Source organism: Schistocerca cancellata, chromosome 7, assembly GCF_023864275.1.
Source record: "Schistocerca cancellata isolate TAMUIC-IGC-003103 chromosome 7, iqSchCanc2.1, whole genome shotgun sequence".
In the NCBI taxonomy this organism is placed as follows: Eukaryota; Metazoa; Arthropoda; class Insecta; order Orthoptera; family Acrididae; genus Schistocerca; species Schistocerca cancellata.
Window position 1 is genome coordinate 105,460,076 of NC_064632.1, and position 27,846 is coordinate 105,487,921.

The 27,846-nt window shown below is 42.9% G+C and overlaps 1 protein-coding gene across 3 annotated transcripts in view; it reads left to right on the forward strand.

Moving 5' to 3' along the window:
- Positions 1–1,112: 1,112 nt before the first annotated feature.
- Positions 1,113–27,846, forward strand: part of LOC126092429 (innexin inx3-like) — a 52,278-nt gene continuing 25,544 nt past the window's right edge. The window contains exons 1-4 of one of the 3 annotated variants that reach the window (XM_049908024.1): positions 1,113–1,170; positions 6,990–7,164; positions 21,250–21,464; positions 26,572–26,790. In XM_049908024.1, coding sequence (XP_049763981.1) covers positions 7,005–7,164; positions 21,250–21,464; positions 26,572–26,790 — 594 coding nt within the window. In that variant the 5' untranslated portion in view covers positions 1,113–1,170; positions 6,990–7,004. Of the gene's footprint in view, positions 1,263–6,989; positions 7,165–21,249; positions 21,465–26,571; positions 26,791–27,846 lie in introns of all 3 variants that reach the window. The other 2 variants (XM_049908025.1, XM_049908027.1) reach the window with 2 other exon arrangements.

Here is a 27,846-nt window from a genome sequence, read left to right on the forward strand (position 1 = left end):
AGAGACCTTAGCCAACAAGAGCTCTTGAAAAAGTGTCTCCATGGAAAAACTCAAAACCCAAATGAAAGTTTGAATTCTGTCATTTGGACAAGGCTACCATAAACTGTTTTCATTAGAAAAGAAACACTAAAATTTGGTGTTCATGATGCAGTGATGTGCTTCAATGCTGGTGTGTCAAAGAAGACTGATGTATTAAGACTCTTAGGAACAAAGGATGGTATCAATACTGAAAGGGGACTGAAAAAGATTGATATGGACCATATCCATTATGCTGATATTTCTGCAGGAAATGCTACCAAGGAGGCCAGGATAGCCAGAAGATCAAAGAAAAGAAGGTAAAGATCAAGAAGCTGAGCCACAGTATAGGCCTGTAATGTTTTAAAAGTGTGTCTGTATGACATTGTACATTACTTTCTTGCACGTAAAACTTTAATACCATTTTTCTCAAAACTACATTTTTTGACCATCTGGTACATTTTTCTCAAAAACTATGACTGCTACAGACATCAGACTTACAGTATCTCTTGTTAAAACAACGATGATTAATTAGATAAAAAATAGACCAGTAGTGATAAAAAGAACAGATTTACAAGCTCCAAGATGTTTAGAAAAGTTTTAATTTTTTGTCTTATGGAACAAAAAAAGATAACTCATGAAATACATAAAATACATTAACCATTTTTTATGTGATTTGAGAATGATGTTTCAGCTGTACACTGTAAAAGTTTCAGATCTTTATCTCCATCAGTTACTTCAGAAAGTGTACCTGACGTTCGCTCGTTTTAGCATTGATTCCCTACGGGAGTTCCCTCGCGACTGTGTCCCCTCAAGTGTCCGGAGAGACACGACGAAAACAAATTATGTTTATATCTCGTGTCATAGAGCAAGTTTTGTCATCCCACGGAGACGGTACCCGGCGCAGGCCGTACTCCCCTTCCTACACAACTGCGCTGTTTTTGCTCATTTCTGATCGCAGCGACTGGCGGTAGAGCGATGCAACTGTCTTCCGTGGCGGTGCAGCGGTTTCCGCTAGAACGCTCCCTTCCCTGTGGTTGGGCAACGCTGGTGGGGAGCCACCGAGAAGCGCTGGAAAGCCAGTGAGCGGCCAGTAGTGCTCGGTACGCCGACAGCGAAGGACACGTGCTGCACCGCTCCTGGACTCTCCTGCAGGTACATCGCGCCGGCCCACCCGCGATCTCTGCAGTTTTGGATTATCTTGTGCTCTAAGTGACCGACGAAGAAAAGCTGTTGTGTTGTAGTAGGCCAATACTGACAAGACTCTACTTTCGCATTTATGATAAAATGTAACGAAAACTTGTGTAAATAGAGGATGCTTTCTGACGAATGTGCGATCTGTCACGTGGTGATGTTTTGGCCTCAGTCGTTTCATCAGCCGGCTTTCGAGCTATTGTAGGCTGTAGCAAGAGCATTATTTTATACGTGAAGACGCCCAGGTGATTGCAATATGGGAGCAGCAACGAGCAATTTACTCTGAATTTTATGGGACATGTTACCTTTTTTGCGCTGCATGGGCTGCTCAAATTGTGGCGCTATAATGTATTTTTTGCATTGCATTTAAATTCGATTAATTTCAAACATTCCAGCCACTCTGTCTGTAATCTGAGACACTCCTGTTTGTGTGTCGCCTCCCTGTGTGGCTGAAGCAGAACAAAAGCCCGCTGATGAGTCAGTAATTCAACGCAAATACTTATTCGCAACTGTTTGCAATTCCCAAAGCAGTGTCGAAATCTAATGAATTACCGAAGGGGAGTTCTGTTCTTGAGTAGGCTACTTCTTCTTTCAGGTACAGGTACACTATCAGGAGCTTACCTAGAACAATATGTAACGGTACAGCAATAAATTAATTTCGTAGTTAAGCGTAAAATCCAGATTAGTTGTGTGCTACCCTTCTCTCAACAATTATTTACAGTTGCTTGATATTAATTACGAATTAATACCATCAGAGTGAACGGGGAAATCACGGAAGTGAAGTCTTTGTTTACATCTACTATCTCGAAAGGGGGCGTAGGTAACTAAAAGCTTAGCAGCGGTAAGCTGTGGACTCCTGACGTCCACGTGGTGTTTACCGTGTAATTCTTGAATCACAGTGATCAATTGCAGACTTGAAATCTTCGTTGTAGTGGCGATCCTATCCGTATTGCCAGTTTTATACGTCAAGTCAGGTCACGTTGCCCACGAAACTGCGCGTCCGCGGTAGTGGTTTTGATGCAGAAAGGCAATGTGGAAAGGGGAAAGCAAAAGATTGCTGTGATGTTTGGCGTTGCCCCATTCCCCGCACAATAAATGTACTATTTACATGCTATATCGCGGTTTAGCGTTCTTCCGGACGATTTAGGTATTGGCAGGAGAAAACGGTCAATCTGGTCCTACCATTGTTTCTGTCGTAGGCAGATAATGCATTATCTGAAGAATCGTTGGTGCAGAAGGCCTATTTCCATGATTTCTGCTAAACTCGTGGTTTGCGTTCTAGGAATCAACAGGTACTCTAAGATGGTTCTTGATAGATCTTTTAGCTTTCCTGCCTCGAATGCACAGTTATGCATAGCGTCCGTCCTCGAACTAACATGTTTTAAAATTGCAGCCTTGGCACTATATTGCTGCAAGCAATAGGACCGGTGATTTCCTTACTGTTTCATTTGATGCTTGTTCAGTTTCCTTATGTTGCGTGGATTAGAAGTTACCCTAGTTGATGCTAAAAAATAAAGCATCTTGTGGTGTGGGTAATGTGACTTTTTGTAGTTGCCAATAGTCAGCCAGCTAAATTCGTAAACACGTTCTGTTTACAACGATTCATTCAATTTGTAAGGCAACACTGACGTACTTTATAAATGCTAAAAGCAGGTTCTTCGAAAGTTCGAAGACTTCGGCGTAAACGTTGGCTAACCTGTAGCGTCGTCCGTCATGAAACAAAAACCTACAGCAAAAGCAGCAGAGGGTAACTTGAAATGTGACGCAGTATTGCATCTTAATCTGGCAGCATTATATTATAAATGTAACAGAAATAATTAATTTTTGTGATTGCTTACACCGTTGTATTTACAGTTTCTATAGGACAGTTCGTTGTAGAATAAGCATGCTCATCTAAATCTACGTGGATACTCTGCAAATCACATTTAAGTGCCTGGCAGAGGCAGATGCTCGTAGGTGTCGTTAGGTATATATGGACAGGTCTGTAAGTTTAACATATTGCTGGTGAATAGGTTACAACTTATCCCGCCACCCATCCACCCTCTTTACAAAGCATTGCAACAACGCAGTACGAAAATGTAAACGTAACGGTTCCGTGTCAGTGCGTCGATGTCACGTTTCCCGATAGTTTAGCAAAACAAACTACTAAAAATGACGCGCTTTGGCCAGATTTTAACGCGATGTTAAGACTTAAAGTATGTGTTTCCGTAATACACAATACTGAGGTCACTTCCATTTACGTTCTTATAACATAATGATTCATGTGTCTACTTCATGTCGACCACACCCCACCCCTTTTACCGCTTTACTCTACTTTAAATGATGCTATTTTCTGATCAACTCATTTCATGACTGTCTAGGGTGCATCATCTTTTCTGGTGCATTTTTTTCCCAAAACCGTTCACTTAAGTAGAAATCACACTATTGTTTTGTGTTATCGTACGTCCTTCCTATGTTTATGTATTCGTGAAAAATTGAAATGTACAGTATTAATGTCTCAATAAATGTGGGACACCAATAACTGTATCGCTGTTTTTAATGTCTTATGGTCCTCTAAGCGTCAGTGGAGTATTTAATAAGTATTATATATTTAAATGAATTGTCATCGTAAGTCCTATTTTAAAATAAGATGGGTTTGCTTCTCTCTCTCTGTTCACCTCTGTTAAGAGTGATTTTGCTTCCTATGTTGTCAGAAAGGTGAAAACATTACTTAGGCTTTGAGATGTCTAAATCATTAGGTTTATGGATTTGTCCTGACAATGCAGCAGTTTCTGTACCCAACACTTTGAGATCCATTTTATTCATACAGTTCCAGTCATCTTTTATTTGCTAACTTCATAACAATATTTTTCTGGCTAGCTTGCTCTAACCAGACTATTATAAACATATTAATGCTCTCCTTAGCATAAATATTTGAAGGGTTCATATTTATGTCTTAACCCTTAACTACTATGGTCATTCACAGGAACATAATTACTATGGAGGGGTCTCACAGACCGAATTTTTCTATTTCATATATTAAACCAGAATTTTGCTGAATATATATAGTTTAATGACTTCCAGTCATTCATTACACTTCTTAGAGGTGGCTTTTGTAGAAATTTGATTTTTTTAAACAATGCAGTATTTTAAACACTGACAATTAAAACAAAGCGAAATCTGGAGTATATTTTTATTTTATGAGTTACGAAAATAACAGCAAATAGTTAGCTCCCTACTCACACATAGATTTTCATCAGAGGGATTATATTACAAATTGGCAATATAACTAGGTGGAAAAATCAGACATGACTTACGATAAATTGTGTGCGAAGTCAGCTTTCAGTTTACGACTCACTTTGCAATGTAGAGTGAATATTTCAGTCCATAAGTCTATGAATGGAGAAACTTTGCCACTATTTTACTTCTAAAACTACAAGTAAAAACTAAATACTTGTTCTCAGGTGCCACTGAATCATACTTTAGTCAATTTCCACCTGCAAACACTTCACGCAGACCTTCCTGGAACTCTCCAAACAAATCGGAACACCATGCTGTTGACATTGATACCTTGTTTTCCTCTTCAGACAAAGAGGGCAAAAGGTGCACGTTTTTCGATTTTCAAATTCTTCTTTCGGTGTCTGAGGCTCATCTTGCAAGTGAAGACATCTGTCTCACATAACACACGTTGCACAGAAGGCCCAGCTTTCCCCGCCATGAAGAAACAGTAGCATGCAATAAAAATGTGGCACGCAAACAGTATGGTACATCTGTGAGACCTCTCAAGGCTAATAATTACGAAACAAAGAGCAGCAAGAATGCTGGCACGTGTAGCTTGACAGCCAATAGGAAGGTACTTGGAAGAGTACATTTGGCTTTGCAGGGGTGTGAGAAATATCTTGACACAAAATTTAGTAGTGGTCTGAGAGACGGTCGATAGTAGTTAAGGGTTAAGAATAAAATGCAATATTTTCAGTATATAGCTGCAGTAACTAAACCATAGTCATATGGGGTAGACAACAATATTTTAGATGATACTGAGCAGGATTTCTTTGTAGCAAGGAGTAGTGTGTTATCTTGGATGGAGACTCAAAAGGCATAGATGTAAGACCATGCTTGCATCAAGGAAGCTTGTAGCAACACTTGCTATTCATGCTGTACATTAATAACCAGGCAGACAATGTTTATAATAACCTCAAATTGTTTGCAGATGATGCAGTTATGTAATTGTATACTGCCAGGGAAAGTGCACAGATCTTGTCAGATCTTGATAAGGTCTCAAAACTGTACAAAGATAGGCAATTTGATTTAAATGTTCAGAAATGTGAAACTGTGCACTTTCACAAGAAGAAAAAGATATCACATGACCATACTACAAATTTGTCACTGTAGAAATCTGTCAACTGTACAAATTCATAGGTCTAACAGTTTGTAGGAGTATGAAATGGAACGATCACATAGGCTCAGTTTTAAATGAAGCAAGTGACAGACTTTGGTTCATTTGTAAGATACTGATAAAATGCAATCAGTCTATGAAAGAAGTTGCTTATAGAACACTTGTTCAAAGTAAGTGGTAGCTATGCCAAAGGGCACTAACAGGGGATATAATGTTTACAAACAGGGGCAGCATGAGTGACCATGTGTTCAATAGACTCTTGGAGATACTGAAAAAAAATGGAAATGGCACCCATCTGGAGATACATGCCAATTATCTTGTGAAAGCCTATTTAGAAATTTTAGAGAACCATTGCAAAGGTAAGAATCTATTCCTAGATACCATTCACGCAGGAATCATGAACACTAGATTAGACTGACTACAGCACACACAGCTACTGAAGCAATCATTCTCCCCACACTCCATATGAAAATGGAATAGGAAGAAACATCAATAAATGGGGCAATGAGAAGTAAGGTCAGACATGCATTTCAGTAATTTGCCAAGTTTGATGTATATTATATTTCTGTTGCTATTCCTACAATGTAGTTGAGTAATGCATGATGACACCACACACCAACATCCAGTCTTAAGATATGTATCTCTCTATGTAAAAAGTACCTGTGACTCATGTAAAAGGGATTTAACATGCGAGTATTGGCCCATAAGCAACACATTTGAAATGACAGATTTTGCATTCTATGTATGTATGTATGTATGATACTGGTGACATGGTTATATTGTAAGGGAAGAGGAATGTCTTACTATGACTTGTTAGCTGAAATTAGGCCACTTGAATTGGGATCTGCTCATTATCACTACCCTTGTCATCAAGAGGAATGGTGTGAGCTGTGCATTTGCAGGAAAGGATCATTCTGGCATCTTAATATTGATCACTGTTTTTTATTCTAAAAGACAGCAGCATCAATCACAAAATAAAAAAAAATGTTATTGCAGTTTGGGATTAAATACATACACAGTTTAGAAGCATTTATCCAGTTCCCCACCCATGCTTATATTGGCAGCAATAAGGGAGTAACAATGGTGCATTAACGTACAGTGATTTAGGAAAACTATGAAAAAGCCAAACAGAATGGTGAGAATCAGAGCATAGTTCTTTTTATAAAAGGAATGTATCCTAAATCATACATTTTCGGATGAGCCAATAACTCTTATATCTTGGGTGTTCTTCTGGGTGGATGAGTGTACAAAGATAAAACCTTCAGCCTGTACTGAAAACTGGCCTTTAAAGATCACCAATATTCAGCTAACAATGTATTTTGCCAGTGTTATATTCTAAACAGTTAAACTTCAAAAATTTCATGTAATGTGATATTTAAATAATTCGTTTCTATTATGTTCACAGGCTGAACAGACCATCATGTCTCTCTTGAAAATTGCATCATCAGTTGCAAAATTTGTCAAAGTCAGAGTCTGGGACAAGGAAGTAATAGATACCTTTGACTTCAGACTTCATTATCGATTCACGAGTGCTTTTTTGTTTCTCGCAAGTATATTGTGCACAGCAACAAGTTTCCTTGGTATGTATCACGATTGTAACTTTGGTAATACTTCTTATCTCTGCACTTTCACCTTCAAAGTTAGATTGTTTAATTACTTTTTGATGGTTGTTAATAGACGGAACAATATCTTATAAAACATGCAGCCTTTCAGATACTGTAAAATAAATCGCACATTCATTACAACGAAGTAAGTTAGGATGGAAAATCTGTCACTGAGATTCTCATAAATATCACTAAATGTAACTGTTTTAAAAAAAAAAAAAAAAAAAAAAAAAGCTGCATAGCAAAGCCCTTTTTAGCTTTATGCACTCAGTGAGACATGAGAATTGATGCAAAATATTGAACAGATTTCTGTAAGTGCTGTAAATTTGGTTTCATGAAATTGGGCTCATTCAAGTAGTTAATAATATAGTTAGCACATTGGATTTTTCTGTGATTAAACTATATGCATCAGACAGTTTGAACAACGGCTGGGTCTGAATAGTTGCCATTAACCTTACTTAAACAACAGGTAAGATTCATGTATGAAAGATGCCCCAAAAAATTGAATCTTTGGAATTACTTACTGAACAGTATCCTTGCTGTGGAGACAGTCACCACTTTAGTTATTAAAGAAGCCCAGACTAATTTTAAAAATAGAGGTACATATATGTATCCCAGATTACTGTACATTCTTATTCAGTATTGTATAATATTTGAGCTAAACATCTAAACTATGTTTCAAGATGATTCAGTGTTCACCAGACTGAAACATTGAAACTTTGAATAAATTACACTTAGAATTAGGTTTTTATTTTCAAATTAATCATCTGATTTTACAAGAGTATATTTTTAATATGAATTTGCATACAACCTTGGAGTCCCTACTTTATGCAATTAAGTTTATTCATGAACTTTCATTTACCTTTATCAGATGCTCAACATGACCTTCAGAAGATGCATAACAACATCCCAAGAAGTCAAACTCATATTATTGTGAGCATATCTGGAGTTACTGCTTTCACTGTTATTGCTCCTTTTGATATGAAAGTTAAAATTTACATGTTTTTATCCTCCTCATTGCAGAAAACACAGTTTTGTGAAATAAGGTGTATCTTTTTGAAACACAGTTTGTACACATTGCATGACAAAAAAAGTGAAGCACCAAAAAGACATTGTCTGATTTGAATGTGTAAATGAAGGGGACTTGTGTTCAGTGCATGCCATCTAAAAATGAGGAATGGACTCACTCCATTAGAGTATCATTCCTGCCCCCATTGATACTAAACTAGGATCAGTCACACACTGCCTAGTAGAATTACCATCCCATGTGTAGGCTGCCATTAACACACCACCACAAATGGTTGCATTTGGAGTGGTGTCATCCAGGAAGCATTGGTTGCTGATGAATGATATTGCATTATATCCAGTGATGAGTTACATTTGTGAACTACCCCAGATGATTTTCAGTAGTGACCTGGGGGGAGGTCCCATTCTTCTAATGTAGGAGGGTTGCAGTAGCATTTCTCCTAGCACCCTGGTGTTGGGAGCCATTGAGTACGACTTCCGGTAAAGGCGGGTAGTAATTCAGGGAACTGATGACACAACAAGATGTTGTGGACAGCCTGCATCCTCTTGTACTACCTCTCGTGACAGTATCAAGGTGCCATTTTTCAATGAAACTGCTTGTCTCAATAAGGGATGTCTCTGATATGGACTGTTTGCATGATGTCTTCGTATGAGCCTTAATTCCCTCTTGGTCCTTACACATGATATATGTTGTGAGCAGTGGAACTGTCAGTCAGTCAGTCATTTTAAAATGTCAGTTCTGTAAATTTTTTGAATAGTGTTCCTCAAAAAGAATGTCACCTTCCCTCCAGATTCCCATTTGAGTTCCTGAAGCATCTCTAACATTTACGTGTTGCTTGAACCTACCAGCAACAAATCTAACACCCTGCCTTTAAATTGCTTCAATGTCCTCCTTCAACCTGACCTGGTACAGATCCCAAACATTTGAGTAGTATTAAAGAATTGAACACTCCAGTGTCCTATGTGTGGTCTCCTTTACACATGGACTATACTTTCTGAAAATTCTCCCAATAAACCGAAGTCAACCATTCGCCTTCCCTACCACACCTATCACAAGCATTATTCCATTTCATAATGCTTTTCAGCTTAATGCTTAGATATTAAAGTGACTTGACTGTGTCAAGCAGTACACAACTAATGCTGTACCTGAACATTACAGGTTTGTTTTTCCTACTTGTCTGCAGTAACTTAAATTTTCCCATATTTAGAACTAGCTGCCTTTCATCACATCAATTAGAAATTTTGTGTGTCATCTTATATCTTCCTACAGTCACTCAACTTCGACATCTTACCATACACAAGACCAGCGTCCCCCCTGCGGGTCCGGGGTAAGAATAGGCCCGAGGTATTCCTGCCTGTCGTAAGAGGCGACTAAAAGGAGTTTCAACCGTTTCGGCCTTCCATGTGATGGTCCCCCTTGGGGGTTTGACCTCCATTTTTCAAAATTCTACAGAAGTACGAGCCTTTTGGGGAAGGACGCCTTACATGGTGTATCACTGGTCCTCAGTGCACTAAGACCTTGGCACTCAGCATTGTAACGGCGTTGTAACCACACCCACTATTCCTCAAATTGGGCCTAAACGCCTGATGGGTTGCACAAGTTACGCCCATAGTGCGTCCCCATCTGCACCTACGATCATGATAGACTTTCCATGGCACCCGAAATCCAGCACGGTAGCCAGCCTGTTGTGGTGGGGTCGTCATGTACCCTCTAGGTTGTAGCCCCCTGACAACACAGGGATCGTACTGCCGATACCTGAGCTGCACCATCCCCACGTCGGCCAAGGAGTAGATGCCCGTCTCCTTGGGGCATCAGGACTCCCGGCAACGGTCATCCTGCCAGGTGGCCCTTGCTGAGGCTGGGTGGCGCCCGTGTGGAGAGCCCCTGGTCGGAGTGGGTGGTATTGGGGCGGATGTTTCGCAGATGAAACGTCAACATGTATCAGGCTGATCTGCGGCAGAGTCTTTTAAAAAGAAAGGTACTGTCTCTGGTTCTGGTACTCCTGCCCTTTCCCCCTTGGCCACTCCCTGGGAGGAAGGACAGGCCCGCCGGCTCGGGGCAAAGTACTTCCCCCACTATTTAGTCTGTTCTCGGACTGATGGGGGCACGTTCGCCACCTCCAAGCCCATGTTCTTTGTCCAGCACATCGAGGACATCTTCGGGGAAATCGAGGCTCTCAGTAAAATGCGTTCGGGGTCCGTTCTTATAAAGACCACCTCCGCCACGCAGTCGGCGGCGCACCAGGCGTGTGACCGACTAGGGGACATCCCAGTGTCCATTGTCCCGCATCTGGCACTGAATAGGATGCAGGGAGTTATTTTTCATTGGGACCTCCTGCTGCAATCTGATGAGGAGCTCCGGGCCAACCTGGAGCGCTGAGGCGTGCATTTCGTCCGGCGAGTCCAGCGCGGCCCCAAAGACCGTCACATCGACACCGGGGCCTTTATCCTCGCCTTCGAGGGGGACGTTCTCCCGGAGAAGGTAAAGGTGATGTGCTACCGGTGCGACGTGCGACCTTACATCCTGCCTCCTATGCGCTGCTTTCGGTGTTTGCACTTTGGGCACATGTCGTCACGGTGTGAGGCTGAGCCCCTTTGTGGCGATTGTGGACGTCCTCTTTGTGAGGAACATACATGCACCCCACCACCTCGGTGCGTCAATTGTCCTGGCATCCACTCGCCTAGATCTTTAGACTGCCCCGCGTATCAGATGGAGAAGAAGATTCAAGAATTAAAAACTTTGGATCGTCTCTCTTATTCTGAGGCCAGGAAGAAGTATGACGCCTCCATCCCGTGACTTTGACAACTTCGTTTGCCTCAGTCATGTCCACTCCTTCCACAGTATCCTCACCCCTATCCTGTCCCCCCTCCACCTCCTCACCCCATCCGAGGTCTATGCCTCCGCCTCCCAAATCCCTCCCTTCCAAATCATCCTCCCTCACGGCCCCTGCCCCCTCTGCCCCAGGGGCCACCCTTCCTCCTCCTCCCCCTCCGCCGCCTGAGAAGCGATCCTCTTCTCAGGCGTCCATCGGGGAAACTATCCGGACCCCGGCTTCCGAGGTCCGGCATTCCAAAATGGACCCCGCACGTGAGGACCTTCTTCGGGTCCAGCCCACCACCCCCGTGCCTCATCGGACTTCCACGAAGGCCTGCAAGAAGAAGTCTTCATCCCCCTCTCCACCCCGGCGCATTTCGTCTGACACTCCATCCACGAGTTGCTGCTCCCGGCTGTCCTTAGTTTCGCCGGGACGCTCTGCTGCCAGGCGCTCAGCTGGCCTCTCGTCGGCGAATGATGATGCCCCTCCTACGCAACCTGGGAAAGCGGCCACAGCTGGCGACTCAATGGAACAGGATCCGCCTCCCGCCGGTTGTAGCATTGTTCCCTCGAAACCTGGCCCTCCGCGGCCGTCGAGGTGACCAGCTCTTCACCCGTTTCATTCCCCCTTTTTTCTGACTAGCGATGGCTTTGTTACATTGGAACATCAGAGGTATTAGATCTAATCGGGAGGAATTAAAACTGCTCCTCCGCCTGCACTGTCCGCTCGTCCTTGGTCTCCAGGAAACAAAGTTGCGCTCAACTGACTGTATTGCTTTTACCCACTATACCTCGGAGCGGTTTGACCTCACCCCTGCGGACGGTATTCCAGCTCATGGTGGGGTCATGTTGCTCGTTCGGGACGATGTCTATTACCATCCCATTCCATTGGCCACCCCACCCCACTCCAAGCAATAGCTGTCCGTATTACTCTTTCTGCCTTTACTTTTTCTGTTTGTACCGTCTACACTCCATCGTCATCCGCAGTTAGTCGGGCTGACATGATGCACCTGATTGTTCAGGTTCCTCCGCCGTTTTTATTGTTTGGCGACTTCAATGCCCATCATCCCCTTTGGGGCTCTCCTGCATCCTGTCACAGAGGCTCCCTCTTGGCGGGTGTCTTCAACCATCTCAATCTTGTCTGCCTCAATACTGGCACCCCGACTTTCCTCTCGGACTCTACTCATACCTACTCCCACTTGGACCTTTCGATCTGTTCTACCACTCTTGCCCGTCGGTTCGAGTGGTATGTCCTTTCTGACACCTATTCGAGCGACCACTTCCCCTGTGTCGTTCGTCTCCTGCACCACACCCCATCCCCACATCCTTCAAGCTGGAATATATCGAAAGCTGACTGGGGACTTCACTCCTCCCTGGTGAGCTTTCCGGACCACGATTTTCTCAGTTGTGACAGTCAGGTCGAATACCTCACGGCTGTTATCATCAATGCTGCCGAACGTTCCATTCCTCGTACTACCTCTTAGTCACGTCGCGTTTCTGTCACCTGGTGGAATGAGGCTTGTAGAGACGCTATCCGCGCTCGATAACGTGCTTTACGCACCTTTCGCCACCATCCTACGTTGGCGATTTGTATTGGATACAAATGACTCTGAGCGCAATGCCGTATAGTCATCAAAGACAGCAAAAAAGCTTGTTGGGCCTCTTTCACTAGCTCCTTTAACAGTTTTACTCCCTCTTCTGTCATCTGGGGTGGCCTGCGCTAGCTGTCGGGCATTAAGGCCCACTCCTCGGTACCTGGCCTGACTTCAGGTAATGAGGTCCTTGTTGATCCTGTGGATGTCTCCAACGCCTTCGGCCACTTTTTCGCGGAGGTTTCAAGCTCCGCCCATTACCACCCTGCCTTCCTTCCCAGGAAAGAGGCAGAAGAGGCTCGGCGACCTTCCTTCCACTCGCTGAATCTGGAAAATTATAATGCCCCCTTTACTATGCGGGAACTCGAACGTGGACTTGCACTGTCCCGGTACCAGATGCCATTCACGTTCAGATGCTGGCACACCTTTCTCCGGCAGGCAAAAGCTTCCTTCTTCGTACCTACAATCGTGTCTGGACCGAAGGTCAAGTCCCCATGCGTTGGCGTGACGCTGTCGTTGTTCCTATACCCAAACCCGGGAAGGATAGACACCTTCCTTCTAGTTACCGCCCCATTTCTCTTACAAGCTGTGTCTGTAAGGTGATGGAGCGCATGGTTCATCTACATCTACATTCATACTCCGCAAGCCACCCAACGGTGTGTGGCGGAGGGCACTCTACGTGCCACTGTCATTACCTCCCTTTCCTGTTCCAGTCGCGTACGGTTCGCGGGAAGAACAACTGTCTGAAAGCCTCAGTGCGTGCTCTAATCTCTCTAATTTTACATTTGTGATCTCCTCGGGAGGTGTAAGTAGGGGGAAGCAATATATTTGATACCTCATCCAGAAACGCACCCTCTCGAAACCTGGCGATCAAGCTACACCGCGATGCAGAGCGCCTCTCTTGCAGAGTCTGCCACTTGAGTTTGTTAAACATCTCCGTAACGCTATCACGGTTACCAAATAACCCTGTGACGAAACGCACCGCTCTTCTTTGGATCTTCTCTATCTCCTCAGTCAACCCGATCTGGTATGGATCCCACACTGATGCGCAATACTCAAGCATAGGTCGAACGAGTGTTTTGTAAGCCACCTCCTTTGTTGATGGACTACATTTTCTAAGGACTCTCCCAATGAATCTCAACCTGGTACCCACCTTACCAACAATTAATTTTATATGATCATTCCACTTCAAATCGTTCCGCACGCATACTCCCAGATATTTTACAGAAGTAACTGCTACCAGTGTTTGTTCCGCTATCATATAATCATACAATCATACAATAAAGGATCCTTCTTTCTATGTATTCGCAATACATTACATTTGTTTATGTTAAGGGTCCGTTGCCACTCCCTGCACCAAGTGCCTATCCGCTGCAGATCTTCCTGCATTTCGCTACAATTTTCTAATGCTGCAATTTCTCTGTATGTTACAGCATCATCTGCGAAAAGCCGCATGGAACTTCCGACACTATCTACTAGGTCATTTATATATATTGTGAAAAGCAATGGTCCCATAACACTCCCCTGTGGCACGCCAGAGGTTACTTTAACGTCTGTAGACATCTCTCCATTGATAACAACATGCTGTGTTCTGTTTGCTAAAAACTCTTCAATCCAGCCACACAGCTGGTCTGATATTCCGTGGGCTCTTACTTTGTTTATCAGGTGACAGTGCGGAACTGTATCGAACGCCTTCCGGAAGTCAAGGTAAATAGCATCTACCTGGGAGCCTGTATCTAATATTTTCTGGGTCTCGTGAACAAATAAAGCGAGTTGGGTCTCACACGATTGCTGTTTCCGGTTTCCATGTTGATTCCTACATAGTAGATTCTGGGTTTCCAAAAACGACATGACACTTGAGCAAAAAACATGGTCTAAAATTCTAAAACAGATCGACGTCAGAGATATAGGTCTATAGTTTTGCGCATCTGCTCGACGACCCTTCTTGAAGACTGGGACTACCTCTGCTCTTTTCCAATCATTTGGAACCTTCCATTCCTCTAGAGACTTGCGGTACACGGCTGTTAGAAGGGGGGCAAGTTCTTTCGCGTACTCTGTGTAGAATCGAATTGGTATCCCGTCAGGTCCAGTGGACTTTCCTCTGTTGAGTGATTCCAGTTGCTTTTCTACTCCTTGGACACTTATTCGATGTCAGCCATTTTTTCGTTTGTGCGAGGATTTAGAGAAGGAACTGCAGTGCGGTCTTCCTCTGTGAAACAGCTTTGGAAAAAGGTGTTTAGTATTTCAGCTTTACGCGTGTCATCCTCTGTTTCAATGCCATCATCATCCTGGAGTGTCTGGATATGCTGTTTCGAGCCACTTACTGATTTAACGTAAGACCAGAACTTCCTAGGATTTTCTGTCAAGTCGGTACATAGAATTTTACTTTCGAACGCTTCACGCATAGCCCTCCTTACACTAACTTTGACATTGTTTAGCTTCTGTTTGTCTGAGAGGTTTTGGCTGCGTTTAAACTTGCAGTGAAGCTCTCTTTGCTTTCGCAGTAGTTTCCTAACTTTGTTGTTGAACCACGGTGGGTTTTTCCCATCCCTCACAGTTTTATTCGGCACGTACCTGTCTAAAACGCATTTTACGATTGCCTTGAACTTTTCCATAAACACTCAAGATTGTCAGTGTCGGAACAGAAATTTTCATTTTGATCTGTTAGGTAGTCTGAAATCTGCCTTCTATTACTCTTGCTAAACAGATAAACCTTCCTCCCTTTTTTTTATATTCCTATTAACTTCCATATTCAGGGATGCTGCAACGGCCTTATGATCACTGATTCCCTGTTCTGCACTTACGGAGTCGAAAAGTTCGGCTCTGTTTGTTATCAGTAGGTCCAAGATGTTATCTCCACGAGTCGGTTCTCTGTTTAATTGCTCGAGGTAATTTTTGGATAGTGCACTCAGTATAATGTCACTCGATGCTCTGTCCCTACCACCCATCTTAAACATCTGAGTGTCCCAGTCTAGATCTGGTAAATTGAAATCTCCACCTAAGACTATAACATGCTGAGAAAATTTATGTGAAATGTATTCCAAATTTTCTCTCAGTCGTTCTGCCACTAATGCTGCTGAGTCGGGAGGTCGGTAAAAGGAGCCAATTATTAACCTAGCTCGGTTGTTGAGTGTAACCTCGACCCATAATAATTCACAGGAACTATCCACTTCTACTTCACTACAGGATAAACTACTACTAACAGCGACGAACACTCCACCACTGGTTGCATGCAATCTATCCTTTCTAAACACCATCTGTACCTTTGTAAAAATTAATGCTCGGTTAGTTTGGATTCTTGAATCTCGACGGCTACTTACCAATGTTCAATGCGGCTTTCGTCGCCGCCGCTCTGCTGTTGACCATCTTGTGACCTTGTCAACATTCATCATGAACAACTTTTTGTGAAAGCGCCAAACGGTAGCCGTGTTCTTCGATTTGGAGAAGGCTTATGATACCTGTTGGAGAGGAGGTATCCTCCGCACTATGCACAGGTGGGGTCTACACGGTCGCCTGCCCCTTTTTATTGATTCCTTTTTAACAGATCGAATGTTTAGGTTACGTGTGGGTTCCGTCTTGTCCGACGTCTTCCTCCAGGAGAACGGAGTGCCTCAGGGTTCCGTCTTGAGCGTAGCACTTTTTGCCATAGCGATCAATCCAATTATGGATTGCATTCCACCTAATGTCTCAGGCTCTCTTTTTGTCGATGACTTTGCGATCTACTGCAGTGCCCAGAGAACATGCCTCCTGGAGCGCTGCCTTCAGCGTTGTCTAGACAGCCTATAATCGTGGAGCGTGGCAAATGGCTTCCGGGTCTCTGAAGAGAAGACGGTTTGCATCAACTTTTGGTGATATAAAGCGTTCCTTCCGCCATCCTTACATCTCGGTCCCGTTGTTCTCCCATTCATGGAAACAACTAAGTTTCTAGGGCTCACACTGGACAGGAAACTTTGTTGGTCTCCGCACGTCTCTTATTTGGCTGCCGTTGTACACATTCCCTTAAGGTCCTCAGAGTTCTTAGTGGTTCATCTTGGGGAGCAGATCGCACTGTCCTGCTTTGTTTGTATTGGTCCATAGTCTGATCAAAGCTGGATTATGGGGGCCTCGTCTGCTCAGCCATCCCTCTTATGCCGTCTCAACTCCATTCACCATAGGGGGTTATGTCTTGCAACCGGAGCCTTCTACACTAGTCCCGTCGAGAGTCTTTATGCTGAAGCTGCCAAATTACCATTTACCTACCGGTGCAATGTACTGCTTTGTCGGTATGCCTGCCGGCTGTTGTCAATGCCCGACCACCCCTCTTATTAGTCCTTCTTCGCTGATTCTCGACTGTCAGTATGGGTTGTATGTGTCTGCCCTGCTGCCCCCTGGAGTCCACTTTCGTCGCCTGCTTCGACAATTTGATTTTGCCCTCCGTACCACCTTCAGAGAGGGTGAGAGCCCGACACCACCTTGGCTCCAGGCTCCGGTTCATATTTATCTCGACCTCAGCTCGCTCCCAAAGGAGGGTACTCCGGCTGCAGTGTATTGCTCACGGTTTGTCGGACTTCGTGCGCGACTTGCCCGTCACACCCATATTTACACTGATGGCTCCAAAACTGACGATGGTGTCGGCTGTGCCTTTGTCATTGGGGCCATCATCTTTAAATACCGGCTCCTCGACCAGTGTTCCAGCTTTACGGCCGAGCTTTTTGCTCTCCATCAGGCCGTTCAGTATGCCCGCCGCCACCGCCATTCATCGTATGTACTCTGCTCTGATTCACTCAGTGCTCTTCAGAGCCTTGGAGCTCCATATCCAGTCCATCCCTTGGTGCAACGGATCCAGCAGTCCCTCCATTCTTTTCCTGATGGTGGCTCTCCTGTCAGCTTTCTGTGGGTTCCCAGCCATGTAGGAGTGCCTGGGAATGAGGCTGCTGATGCTGCAGCCAAGGCTGCAGTCCTCCTGCCTCGGCCAGCCTCCCATTGTGTCCCGTCATCTGACGTTAGTGGGGTTGTTTGTAAGAGGCTTGTGTCGTCGTGGTGGGATACTTGGTCCTCACTTAAAGGAAACAAGCTCCGGGCAGTAAAACCGTTGCCAACTGCTTGGACAACCTCCTCCCGACCATCTCGGCGAGAAGAGGTCTTTCTGACCAGGTTGCGGATTGTGCATTGCCGGTTTAGCCACCGCTACCTGCTCTCCGGTGACCCAGCCCCGCAGTGCCCCTGTGGTCATGCATTAACGGTGTGCCATGTTTTATTGTCGTGTCCCCGTTTTAGTCAATCTCGTGTTGTCCTGTCTCTGCCATCTACTTTACAGGATATTTTAGCTGATGACGCTCGAGCAGCTGCTCGTGTTCTTCGTTTCATTACTTTGACTGGCTTGTCAAAGACATCTAACTCTTTCACTTATTTTATCTGCATCTTTGTACGAACTTTCTGGTGTCTTCTCCCCCCCCCCCCCCCCCCCCTTGAGTTTTACTAGATTCTATGTGCTCTAACAATTGTGACTGGGCGCTAATGACCTCAGTAGTTGAGCGCCCTTAAACCCCAAACAAAAAAAAAGACCAGCGTCAGAAAACAACTGCAGAATGCTGCCTACCCCATCTGCCAAATCATTTAAGTATATAGAGAACAGCGATCCTATCGTACTTCCCTGGTGCGTTGCTGACGGTACCCTTGTCTCTGATGAACGCTAGACATTGAGGACAACATACTGGGTTCAATTACTCAAGAATCGTAGCAGCTTATTCCATATGTTTGTACCTTTGTTAACAGCCTCCAATGGGAAACCACGTCAATTGCTTTCTGGAAATCTAGAAATAGAGAATCTATTGATTTTCACCCTTAGTTCGCAGTATATCATGTGGAAAAGTGCAAGCTGAGTGTTGCATGAGCAGTGCTTTCTAAAACCATAATTTGTGAACATAAGCTTCTCAGCATCAAGAAAATGTTCAAGAATTCTGAGAATATGTTCAAGAGAATATGTTCAAGAATTCTGCAGCAAACTTAAGTTACGGACATTAGTCTGCAATTTTAGTGGATCCGTTCTTTTACCCTTCTTTTGTACAAGAAACAGGAGTCACTTGCACTTCCTTTTATATGGGACTTTGTGCTGGACTAGAGATTCACAATAAATACAGGCTAGGTAAGGTGCCAATGCTGTAGAGTACTCTTTGCAAAATCTCTAGCTGCCACACCAGACTCTTCAACAAGGGTCTCGATGGAAGCCTTAAACTCGCTTAGTGATTTTACTTAGGACCAGAATATTCTTGGGTTCTCAGCCAGATCTTTTGCTAAGGTGTCACGGTGTTAGAACTATGCTTTGTGAACAGATATTTTCACATATGCACGAATTTCTACTAACCTGTGCTTGTCGTCATTTGCGCATTCTCTTTTGACCGAGAGTGCAACAGTCTCTGCTTCCTCATCATTTTCTGAGCTTCATTATTAAAGTACTTACTAGGCACATAACTTTCCAGACCATGATTTATAATCTGTTTGAACTTTGCCCATAATCTCTCTGTGTTCATCTTACTGGAACTAAATGACATCAGTTCACTCGCTAAGTGAGATGCTATTAACTGCTTATCTGCTCTATCTAGCAGAAACTCTCTCTTAGCTTCTTGACTTATTTATTAAATTTTGTAGTCATAGTTGATGTAATGACATCATGATCACTAATTCCCATTGCTAAATTGACATTATCGATAAGATCCAGCCTATTTGTAGCTACAAGGTTAAAGGTATTTCATGTGTGGGCTGCCGAGCTAGCTGCTCAAGACACGTTTTCAGAAAATGTGTTCAATAGTATTTCCGATGACTGTCTGTGTGTTCCCCCCCTGCAATGAATCCATAGACCTACCAGTCTATACTTGGTAGGTTAGTCACCTCCAACTAGAATTGGGTGGGCAGTAAAAATATTCAACAATTATCCTCAGATCTGTCCCCAATAGAACATGTATGAGACCAGTATGGATGTAGACTTCATACCAGTGACAGTATCTGGAATGAGAGTACCAGTTAAGTGTGTTGTGGCCCATCTTGCCTCCAGGAAAGGGTGCAACAGCTTTGACACCCTTTCCAACTGAATCGGTGCATGCATCCTCATCAGACTGGATGCAACATTATACAGGTAAACAGACTGTCCAGTTGCTCATAATTTTAACTCTATGTTGTAATCACTGAAATAACATCACATACTCCTTCAATCTGTGAAGTTTATTATTTCAGAGATTAGTTAGTGGTGTACTGCAGGCATGCTAGAAGGAAGAAATAGGGGGCTGTTGGCTATATACAGGAATAAAGCCCCGGGCTGTAGCCCTAAATAAGTAGTGTGTTAAACAACTCTTACAGTGCTGTGTTTCAGTAAAAGAATTGGTAGCATGTGGGATAGCAATTCTAAACTTAGTCATGCAATTAAAATCAGAATAAGACACAGAAATGACTGGGAAGTCATTGTATACAGTGATTTCAGTACTAATTTCATCTGAGATAGTACTGTTTAGAGTACATAGTCTGTTTCCCCACAGTAAAATACGCAACAAAAATAGTGCAACAGCAATTGGTGAGTAATTTTTAAATCTAACGGTCTATGATGAAATTGATGTGAGCTTCATAATATGTAGGAAGTCTGACATAATTGTCAAATGGCAGTTGTAGATATCCATGTCAGTCAGGTTTAACCCAAGAAGAGAAGAGAAGAGTACAGTATCACAGAATCATAAATGCCAACTCTAACCTTATTCAGAGGGAGTCTACTGAACATTTGGAAGAAATTTGCTCAAGGAACACAGTAGATGAGAAATGTCTTTCCTAAAAAAAAAATATTCTAATGATGGTATGAATCCACTTGTCCTCTACAAAGTGACGGGAACAATTGGTGATAGTTAAGTATGGTTGACATCTGGGATAAAAGTACAGTCATTTAATTCAGAGGACTAACTCTAATAAAGGCTGAATACTGCAAAAGTTTTCAGACATGTGAACAGATTTATGCACTAAACATAAAACATTTCAAGAACAAAGCAAAGCCAATTTGGAGCATTGTTAGGTATGTATTGAATACTCAGTAAGTCAAATTATTTTTAATTTCCTGGTGACAGTAGCTGTGAAACACCATTAGATTCAAAGCATTGGCCACTAAATGCATTGAATTCTTCCAGAAAATAGCACAACAGTAAAAAAGACTCTGTTTTGTCAACTTCAGATTACAACAATCATTCTTTCTCTTGTGCTGATCCATAGCAGTAGACCTGCATAAAAAACTTTTACTGGAATTAAAAGCAAAGGCATACTGTAAGAGGAATGACACTGTAAAATACGTGAGATAAAAAAAAAGGCCCTGCATCCCTCTCTGGAGTTCAAAATTGTTGTACATTTTGGTGCAAATGTCTTACACAGACATTAGGCAGGGAATTGAGAATCTCGGATTTTCAGAAACAACATAAGACTACCATGTAAGCCACTCTTATGATTTATCAGAATATTTGGACATGTGGTGGTAATTTTAATCAATAGTAATGTTCATATGAACCAGGTTTTTAAACTTTCATTCTATACAGACAGCTGAGAGAGAGTGAGTGAGTGAGTGAGGAGGATGGTGTCATTTCAAGTAAAAGATTAATAATATTAACTTTGTTTGCACTACAGGTGATCCAATAACTTGTATTGTTGATAATGAAAAGATAAAAAAGGCTGTTACAACATACTGCTGGATTACATCAACATTTACTGTGCCAAGATTAAAAGGTGGAAGACCTGGTGTGGATGTAGCTGCACATAATGTAGGACCATATTTGGCATATGAAGAGAGTGTTGTGCACCATAACTACTACCAGTGGGTCCCATTTGTACTGGTATTCCAGGTAAGAGAATGGCAATACCTCATACTTAATCGTACATTATATTGTCTTAAACTTCTTAAAATCCATTATGAACAGTGAAATATTACCTGCCCAGAATCATTCTGACATATCTGTTGAAATTTACTTGTTGTCTTCAGTTTCATCTTTTGTATTTCTTAGATCATGACCATCCACTGTCCTTGTTATGTCATTATCACAGAAGTCAGTCGATATTTCGCATGACACCGCACAGTGTGCAATAGGTGGTAAGTGATGTGCCCGAGTCAGTCATGCCCCCCTCCCCTCCCACTCCACCCTTCTTCTCTTCGTTCAGAGTTGGTGTGTAGGACAAGATTGCTATTACTCCTTTGTATACAACTGACTTTCTGTAATGTACTGCCTTGATCAGTACCTGAAATGTAAATTGGGGATATTATTTTGTTTTTCATACTGAAAGATGGGACCTTCATCAGGAATAATGTTACTTGGAATAGACAGTGTCTTTCTTGTCTTCTCATACTTAGGTGTTACTACAGGGTGGGATGGGACATGTGTACCACCCCAGCCCCTCAGCCCAATATTTTTGAGAAGCAGTTTCAATTTTTTTGAGTCTTAGTTGACAAGAAATGACACTGCAGAATGAATACATCCAAACTTAATTACACATACTAATAGCTGTTGAGCAGTAACAATTAATGCTTTGCAGAATTTAGTAACATGCCAGTAAATAATAAAATCTTTTTTTTTGGGGGGGGGGGTCATCAGTCTGACTGGTTTGATGCGGCCCACCGTGAATTCCTTTCCTGTGCTAACCTCTTCATCTCAGAGTAGCACTTGCAACCTACGTCCTCAATTATTTGCTTGACGTATTCCAATCTCTGTCTTCCTCTACAGTTTTTGCCCTCCACAGCTCCCTCTAGTACCATGGAAGTCATTCCCTCATGTCTTAGCTGATGTCCTATCATCCTGTCCCTTCTCCTTATCAATGTTTTCCACATATTTCTTTCCTCTCCGATTCTGCATAGAACCTCCTCATACCTTACCTTATCAGTCCACCTAATTTTCAACATTTGTCTATAGCACCACATCTCAAATGCTTCGATTCTCTTCTGTTCCGGTTTTCCCACAGTCCATGTTTCACTACCATACAATGCTGTACTCCAGACGTACATCCTCAGAAATTTGTTCCTCAAATTAAGGCCGGTATTTGATATTAGTAGACTTCTCTTGGCCAGAAATGCCTTTTTTGCCATAGCGAGTCTGCTTTTGATGTCCTCCTTGCTCCGTCAGTCATTGGTTATTTTACTGCCTAGGTAGCAGAATTCCTTAACTTCATTGACTTCGTGACCATCAATCCTGATGTTAAATTTCTCGCTGTTCTCATTTCTACTACTTCTCATTACCTTCATCTTTCTCCAATTTACTGTCAACCCATACTGTGTACCCATTAGACTGTTCATTCCGTTCAGCAGATCATTTAATTCTTCTTCACTTTCACTCAGGATAGCAATGTCATCAGCGAATCGTATCATTGATATCCTTTCACCTTGTATTTTAATTCCGCTCCTGAACCTTTCTTTTATTTTCATTATTGCTTCCTCGATGTACAGATTGAAGAGTAGGGGCGAAAGGCTACAGCCTTGTCTTACACCCTTCTTTATATGAGCACTTCGTTCTTTATCGTCCACTCTTATTATTCCCTCTTGGTTGTTGTACGTATTGTATATGACCAGTCTCTCCCTATAGCTTACCCCTACTTTTTTCAGAATCTCGAACAGCTTGCACCATTTTATATTGTCGAACGCTTTTTCCAGGTCGACAAATCCTATGAAAGTGTCTTGATTTTTCTTTAGCCTTGCTTCCATTATTAGCCGTAACGTCAGAATTGCCTCTCTCGTCCCTTTACTTTTCCTAAAGCCAAACTGATAGTCACCTAGCGCATTCTCAATTTTCTTTTCCATTCTTCTGTATATTATTCTTGTAAGCAGCTTCGATGCATGAGCTGTTAAGCTGATTGTGGGATAATTCTCGCACTTGTCAGCACTTGCCATCTTTGGAATTGTGTGGATGATGCTTTTCCAAAAGTCAGATGGTATATCGCCAGACTCATACATTCTACACACCAACGTGATAGTCGTTTTGTTGCCACTTCCCCCAATGATTTTAGAAATTCTGATGGAATGTTATCTGTCCCTTCTGCCTTATTTGACCGTAAGTCCTCCAAAGCTCTTTTAAATTCCGATTCTAATACTGGATCCCCTATCTCTTCTAAATCGACTCCTGTTTCTTCTTCTATCACATCAGACAAATCTTCACCCTCATAGAGGCTTTCAATGTATTCTTTCCACCTATCTGCTCTCTCCTCTGCATTTAACAGTGGAATTCCCGTTGCACTCTTAATGTTACCACCGTTGCTTTTAATGTCACCAAAGGTTGTTTTGAGTTTCCTGTATTCTGAGTCTGTCCTTCAGACAATCATATCTTTTTCGATGTCTTCACATTTTTCCTGCAGCCATTTCGTCTTAGCTTCCCTGCACTTCCTATTTATTTCATTCCTCAGCCACTTGTATTTCTGTATTCCCGATTTTCCCGGAACATGTTTGTACTTCCTCCTTTCATCAATCAACTGAAGTATTTCTTCTGTTACCCATGGTTTCTTCGCAGCTACCTTCTTTGTACCTATGTTTTCCTTCCCAACTTCTATTTGGGAGGACAATGGTTCAATCACGTCTCCAGCCACCCTGATTTAGGTTTTCTGTGATTTCCCTAAATCGTTTCAGGCAAATGCTGGGATGGTTCCATTGAAAGGGCACGGCCGATTTCCTTCACTAACCCAAGCTTGCGCTCCGTCTCTAATGACCTCGTTGTCGACGGGACGTTAAACACTAACCACCACCCACCACCTTCCCAACTTCTGTGATGGAGATGTCCATTCCTCTTCAACTGTACTGCCTACTGCGCTATTCCTTATTGCTGTATCTATAGCATTAGAGAACTTCCATTTATATATTTCACTAAAAAGACAGCATTCTAAGTTTTAATGAACTGTGTTGGATGACTAAGTGATGTATAAGCAAGCATCTGCAAGCTTCAAGGTGGGGTAGCCAGGAGGCTGAAGGGTAACAATCGACTGCCACATGAGAGCTACTTACATTCAAGTGTTAGTATGATAACAAAGTTGCAGTCAGTGCATGTGTCACGAGCAATTGCTATGAAGACAGTTACAGATAATTCACCAACTGTCTCACGCCCCCTCCCTCCCCCCACCCGAGCCGTCTCTCGCCCCCTCCCTCCCCCCACCCGAGCCGTCTCTCACCCCCTCCCTCCCCCCAACCCGAGCCGTCTCTCGCCCCCTCCCTCCCCCCAACCCGAGCCGTCTCTCGCCCCCTCCCTCCCCCCAACCCGAGCCGTCTCTCGCCCCCTCCCTCCCCCCAACCCGAGCCGTCTCTCGCCCCCTCCCTCCCCCCAACCCGAGCCGTCTCTCGCCCCCTCCCTCCCCCCAACCCGAGCCGTCTCTCGCCCCCTCCCTCCCCCCAACCCGAGCCGTCTCTCGCCCCCTCCCTCCCCCCAACCCGAGCCGTCTCTCGCCCCCTCCCTCCCCCCAACCTGAGCCGTCTCTCGCCCCCTCCCTCCCCCCAACCCGAGCCGTCTCTCGCCCCCTCCCTCCCCCCAACCCGAGCCGTCTCTCGCCCCCTCCCTCCCTACCCCCGCCCGAGCCGTCTCTCGCCCCCTCCCTCCCTACCCCCGCCCGAGCCGTCTCTCGCCCCTAGGGCTTCATGTCATGAAGAGCCTCTACAATGGCACCCATTTTTAAATGAGTGTTGTGTTTGTGGACATGAGGGCATTAAAGTTAAAAATTGAAAGTATAGCTAACAATGTTGACTACTGTTTCTTTAAACTGCATGAATCATGAATGAAGGTAGGAAAGGGAGTCTAAGTCACTTGATACTGGATCTAATATCTTACTAACACAAATCTCCAGAATAGCATTTCAGAGAAAGAACTAATGTGATCCATTCTTTTCAAAATGTGTAGGTGCAGTCATTTGGCAAGCAACAGCATTCCAATTGGTCCGGATACCTGTCCTTATATCATTCTACTTGTAGTTCTATTTCTGGTGCAGACAGAAGTAACAAGGCTAGCACATCTGAAGGAAATGTGGCATTTGTGATACTGAATGATGTCAGAGGTAGCTGAGATAGTGGTGGCAGTTCGGAGCTTCAGTCTAAAGTCTTGTTATCCATATACAACCTAGCACATACCTTGCCATCTTTCACTACTGGACAGAATTACCTAGCTGCATGAAAGGATTCTCTTTAACAGCAAATTTCAAAAAAGTCTTCACTATCAGTCTTAGGTCTTGGTGTAGAATGTTCTCTGCAGTTTGAGAAGTTTCATTAATATTTGTTTAAATGTATCATATTGATATTTTTCAAGAAATGCTATTCTGGAGATTTGCAGAAGTAAGATATTAGATTTAATGTTGAGCAAGTTAAACTGTTCCTCTTTCCTCTACTAATATTCATGGTTCAGGTGGTTGAATGTAATATACATAGTGGTCAGAAACAGCCTGAAATTTTTGCAAGGGTGTTTCGGGGTAAGTTGTGCTGAGAAATATTTGTTATGAAAAAGATCTGATGTGTCAAAGCTAATTAGCATTATAGTTACCCAATTAGGCTGTTGTGTGCACACATTAAGTGGTGTGCCAGGGGCAGTGTTGCCAAATGGTTTTAGGAAAACCAAATTACTCACACAAATAAGTGATACAAAATTGGACATGGGATGGTAGAAAGTATTGAACCCGAGGCAAAGGCTGAGCAGTCTTGTGAGCAATTGTCGATGCTAAGAAAACTGACAGTGTTTGGTGGGCTGCTTGAATTTGTATGCACAATGGCCTGATAGGCTAACCTCAATGCTGATTAACTCAAAAATGGCACAACACGTCAATTTCTTTTTTTCTTAACAGTTATTTCTAAGCACAAGCAACATGTCAACACCCTTAAAAGCTTTTCAGACTTTGACCATATTGTGTACTGTTAGCTTAAATCCCAATTTTTTAACTTTCTGCCAAAAGTAAATGTTTTAACTTTTTGTAAATTTCAGTAGTTGAAAAAGATTGTTTTTGCAGGGTCTGATGTTTTATGCACCTCACTGGCTGTGGAAGAAGTGGGAAGGAGGCCTTATTTGCAATATTAGTGAAGGGCTGAGAGGTCCTAAGATGGATGACAATGAGGAGACAAGGAAAAAAATGGAGCGTGTTACTCTATACTTCACATCATCGTGGAGAATGCACGCAATGTACGGTGCATGTTATACCTTTTGTGTCGCTCTCAACGTAATAAATACAGTGAGTAAACACTAATCTGACTTTACGTAGAACAAAAATTACTAGAATGGAGAAAGTGTCTTACATATACTGGAAAATTTCTAAGAATGCACACATACTTCTGAAATCTACCAAGGACTTGAGATCTGTGCTGCTGTGCTGCATTCTGAATGTGGTCAAACTTGCTGTTGAACAAGTGGTTATAACATTTTGGTTCAGTAGCATGTGTGTATGGGAGTTAGCTAACTCCATCTGTTATTCAGATTCAGTGTTTACACAATAAGTAAGAATTTGGAATTTTCAGTACATCAGATTATTGTAATAAACTTGCCAGTAAACTCTTTGTAGTGTGCCTAAGTAGTAATCATAATAACCATAACTTGTTTTGGAAATGCTGAGAAGTGTTGAGTTTAGTTTCTTCGCTGCCTGAACCTGGTAAGCTTATCGGTATCACCAAAGAGTTTAAAATCACACGTTTAATTATTATACCATTCATCTAGGTGGCTATATTTGTATGACAGACGACAGAAATTTAAATATTTTGTGCATTTGTAAAACTGCTGAAGGGAAGATATTTCAAAGTGGTCCTTTTACTTAATTAGGGTGTTGGCAATTAAATTCAATTTGTATCCAGAAAGCATAAAAGTCAAAATGAGATACATACTTTGCAAACAACTGTAAGGTCCATGGCAGAGGCTACCTTGTACCACTAGTAGTCACTTTCTTTCCTGTTACACTGGCAAATTGAGCAACGAAAAATCAGATGTTTAAAAGCCTCTGAACAAACCCTAATGTCTCGGATCTTACCTTCATGGTCCTTTTATAAAATGTACATTGACAGAAGTAGAATTTTTTTTGCAGTCAGCCTCAGATAAGTTGCCTATATTTGTGCGATACTGTCTTGTGGAAAGAGCATTGTCTTCCATCCAGGGATTGCCATTTTTTCATGAAGCATCTTCATCATACTTAGGTGCTGATCGAATGATTGGTAACAAATCTAGCAGTACACCTCTGAGTTTCTCCGTCATCTTCCTTTAATCCAAAACTCACAGTACTCAAGAACGCCTTGCATTAGCA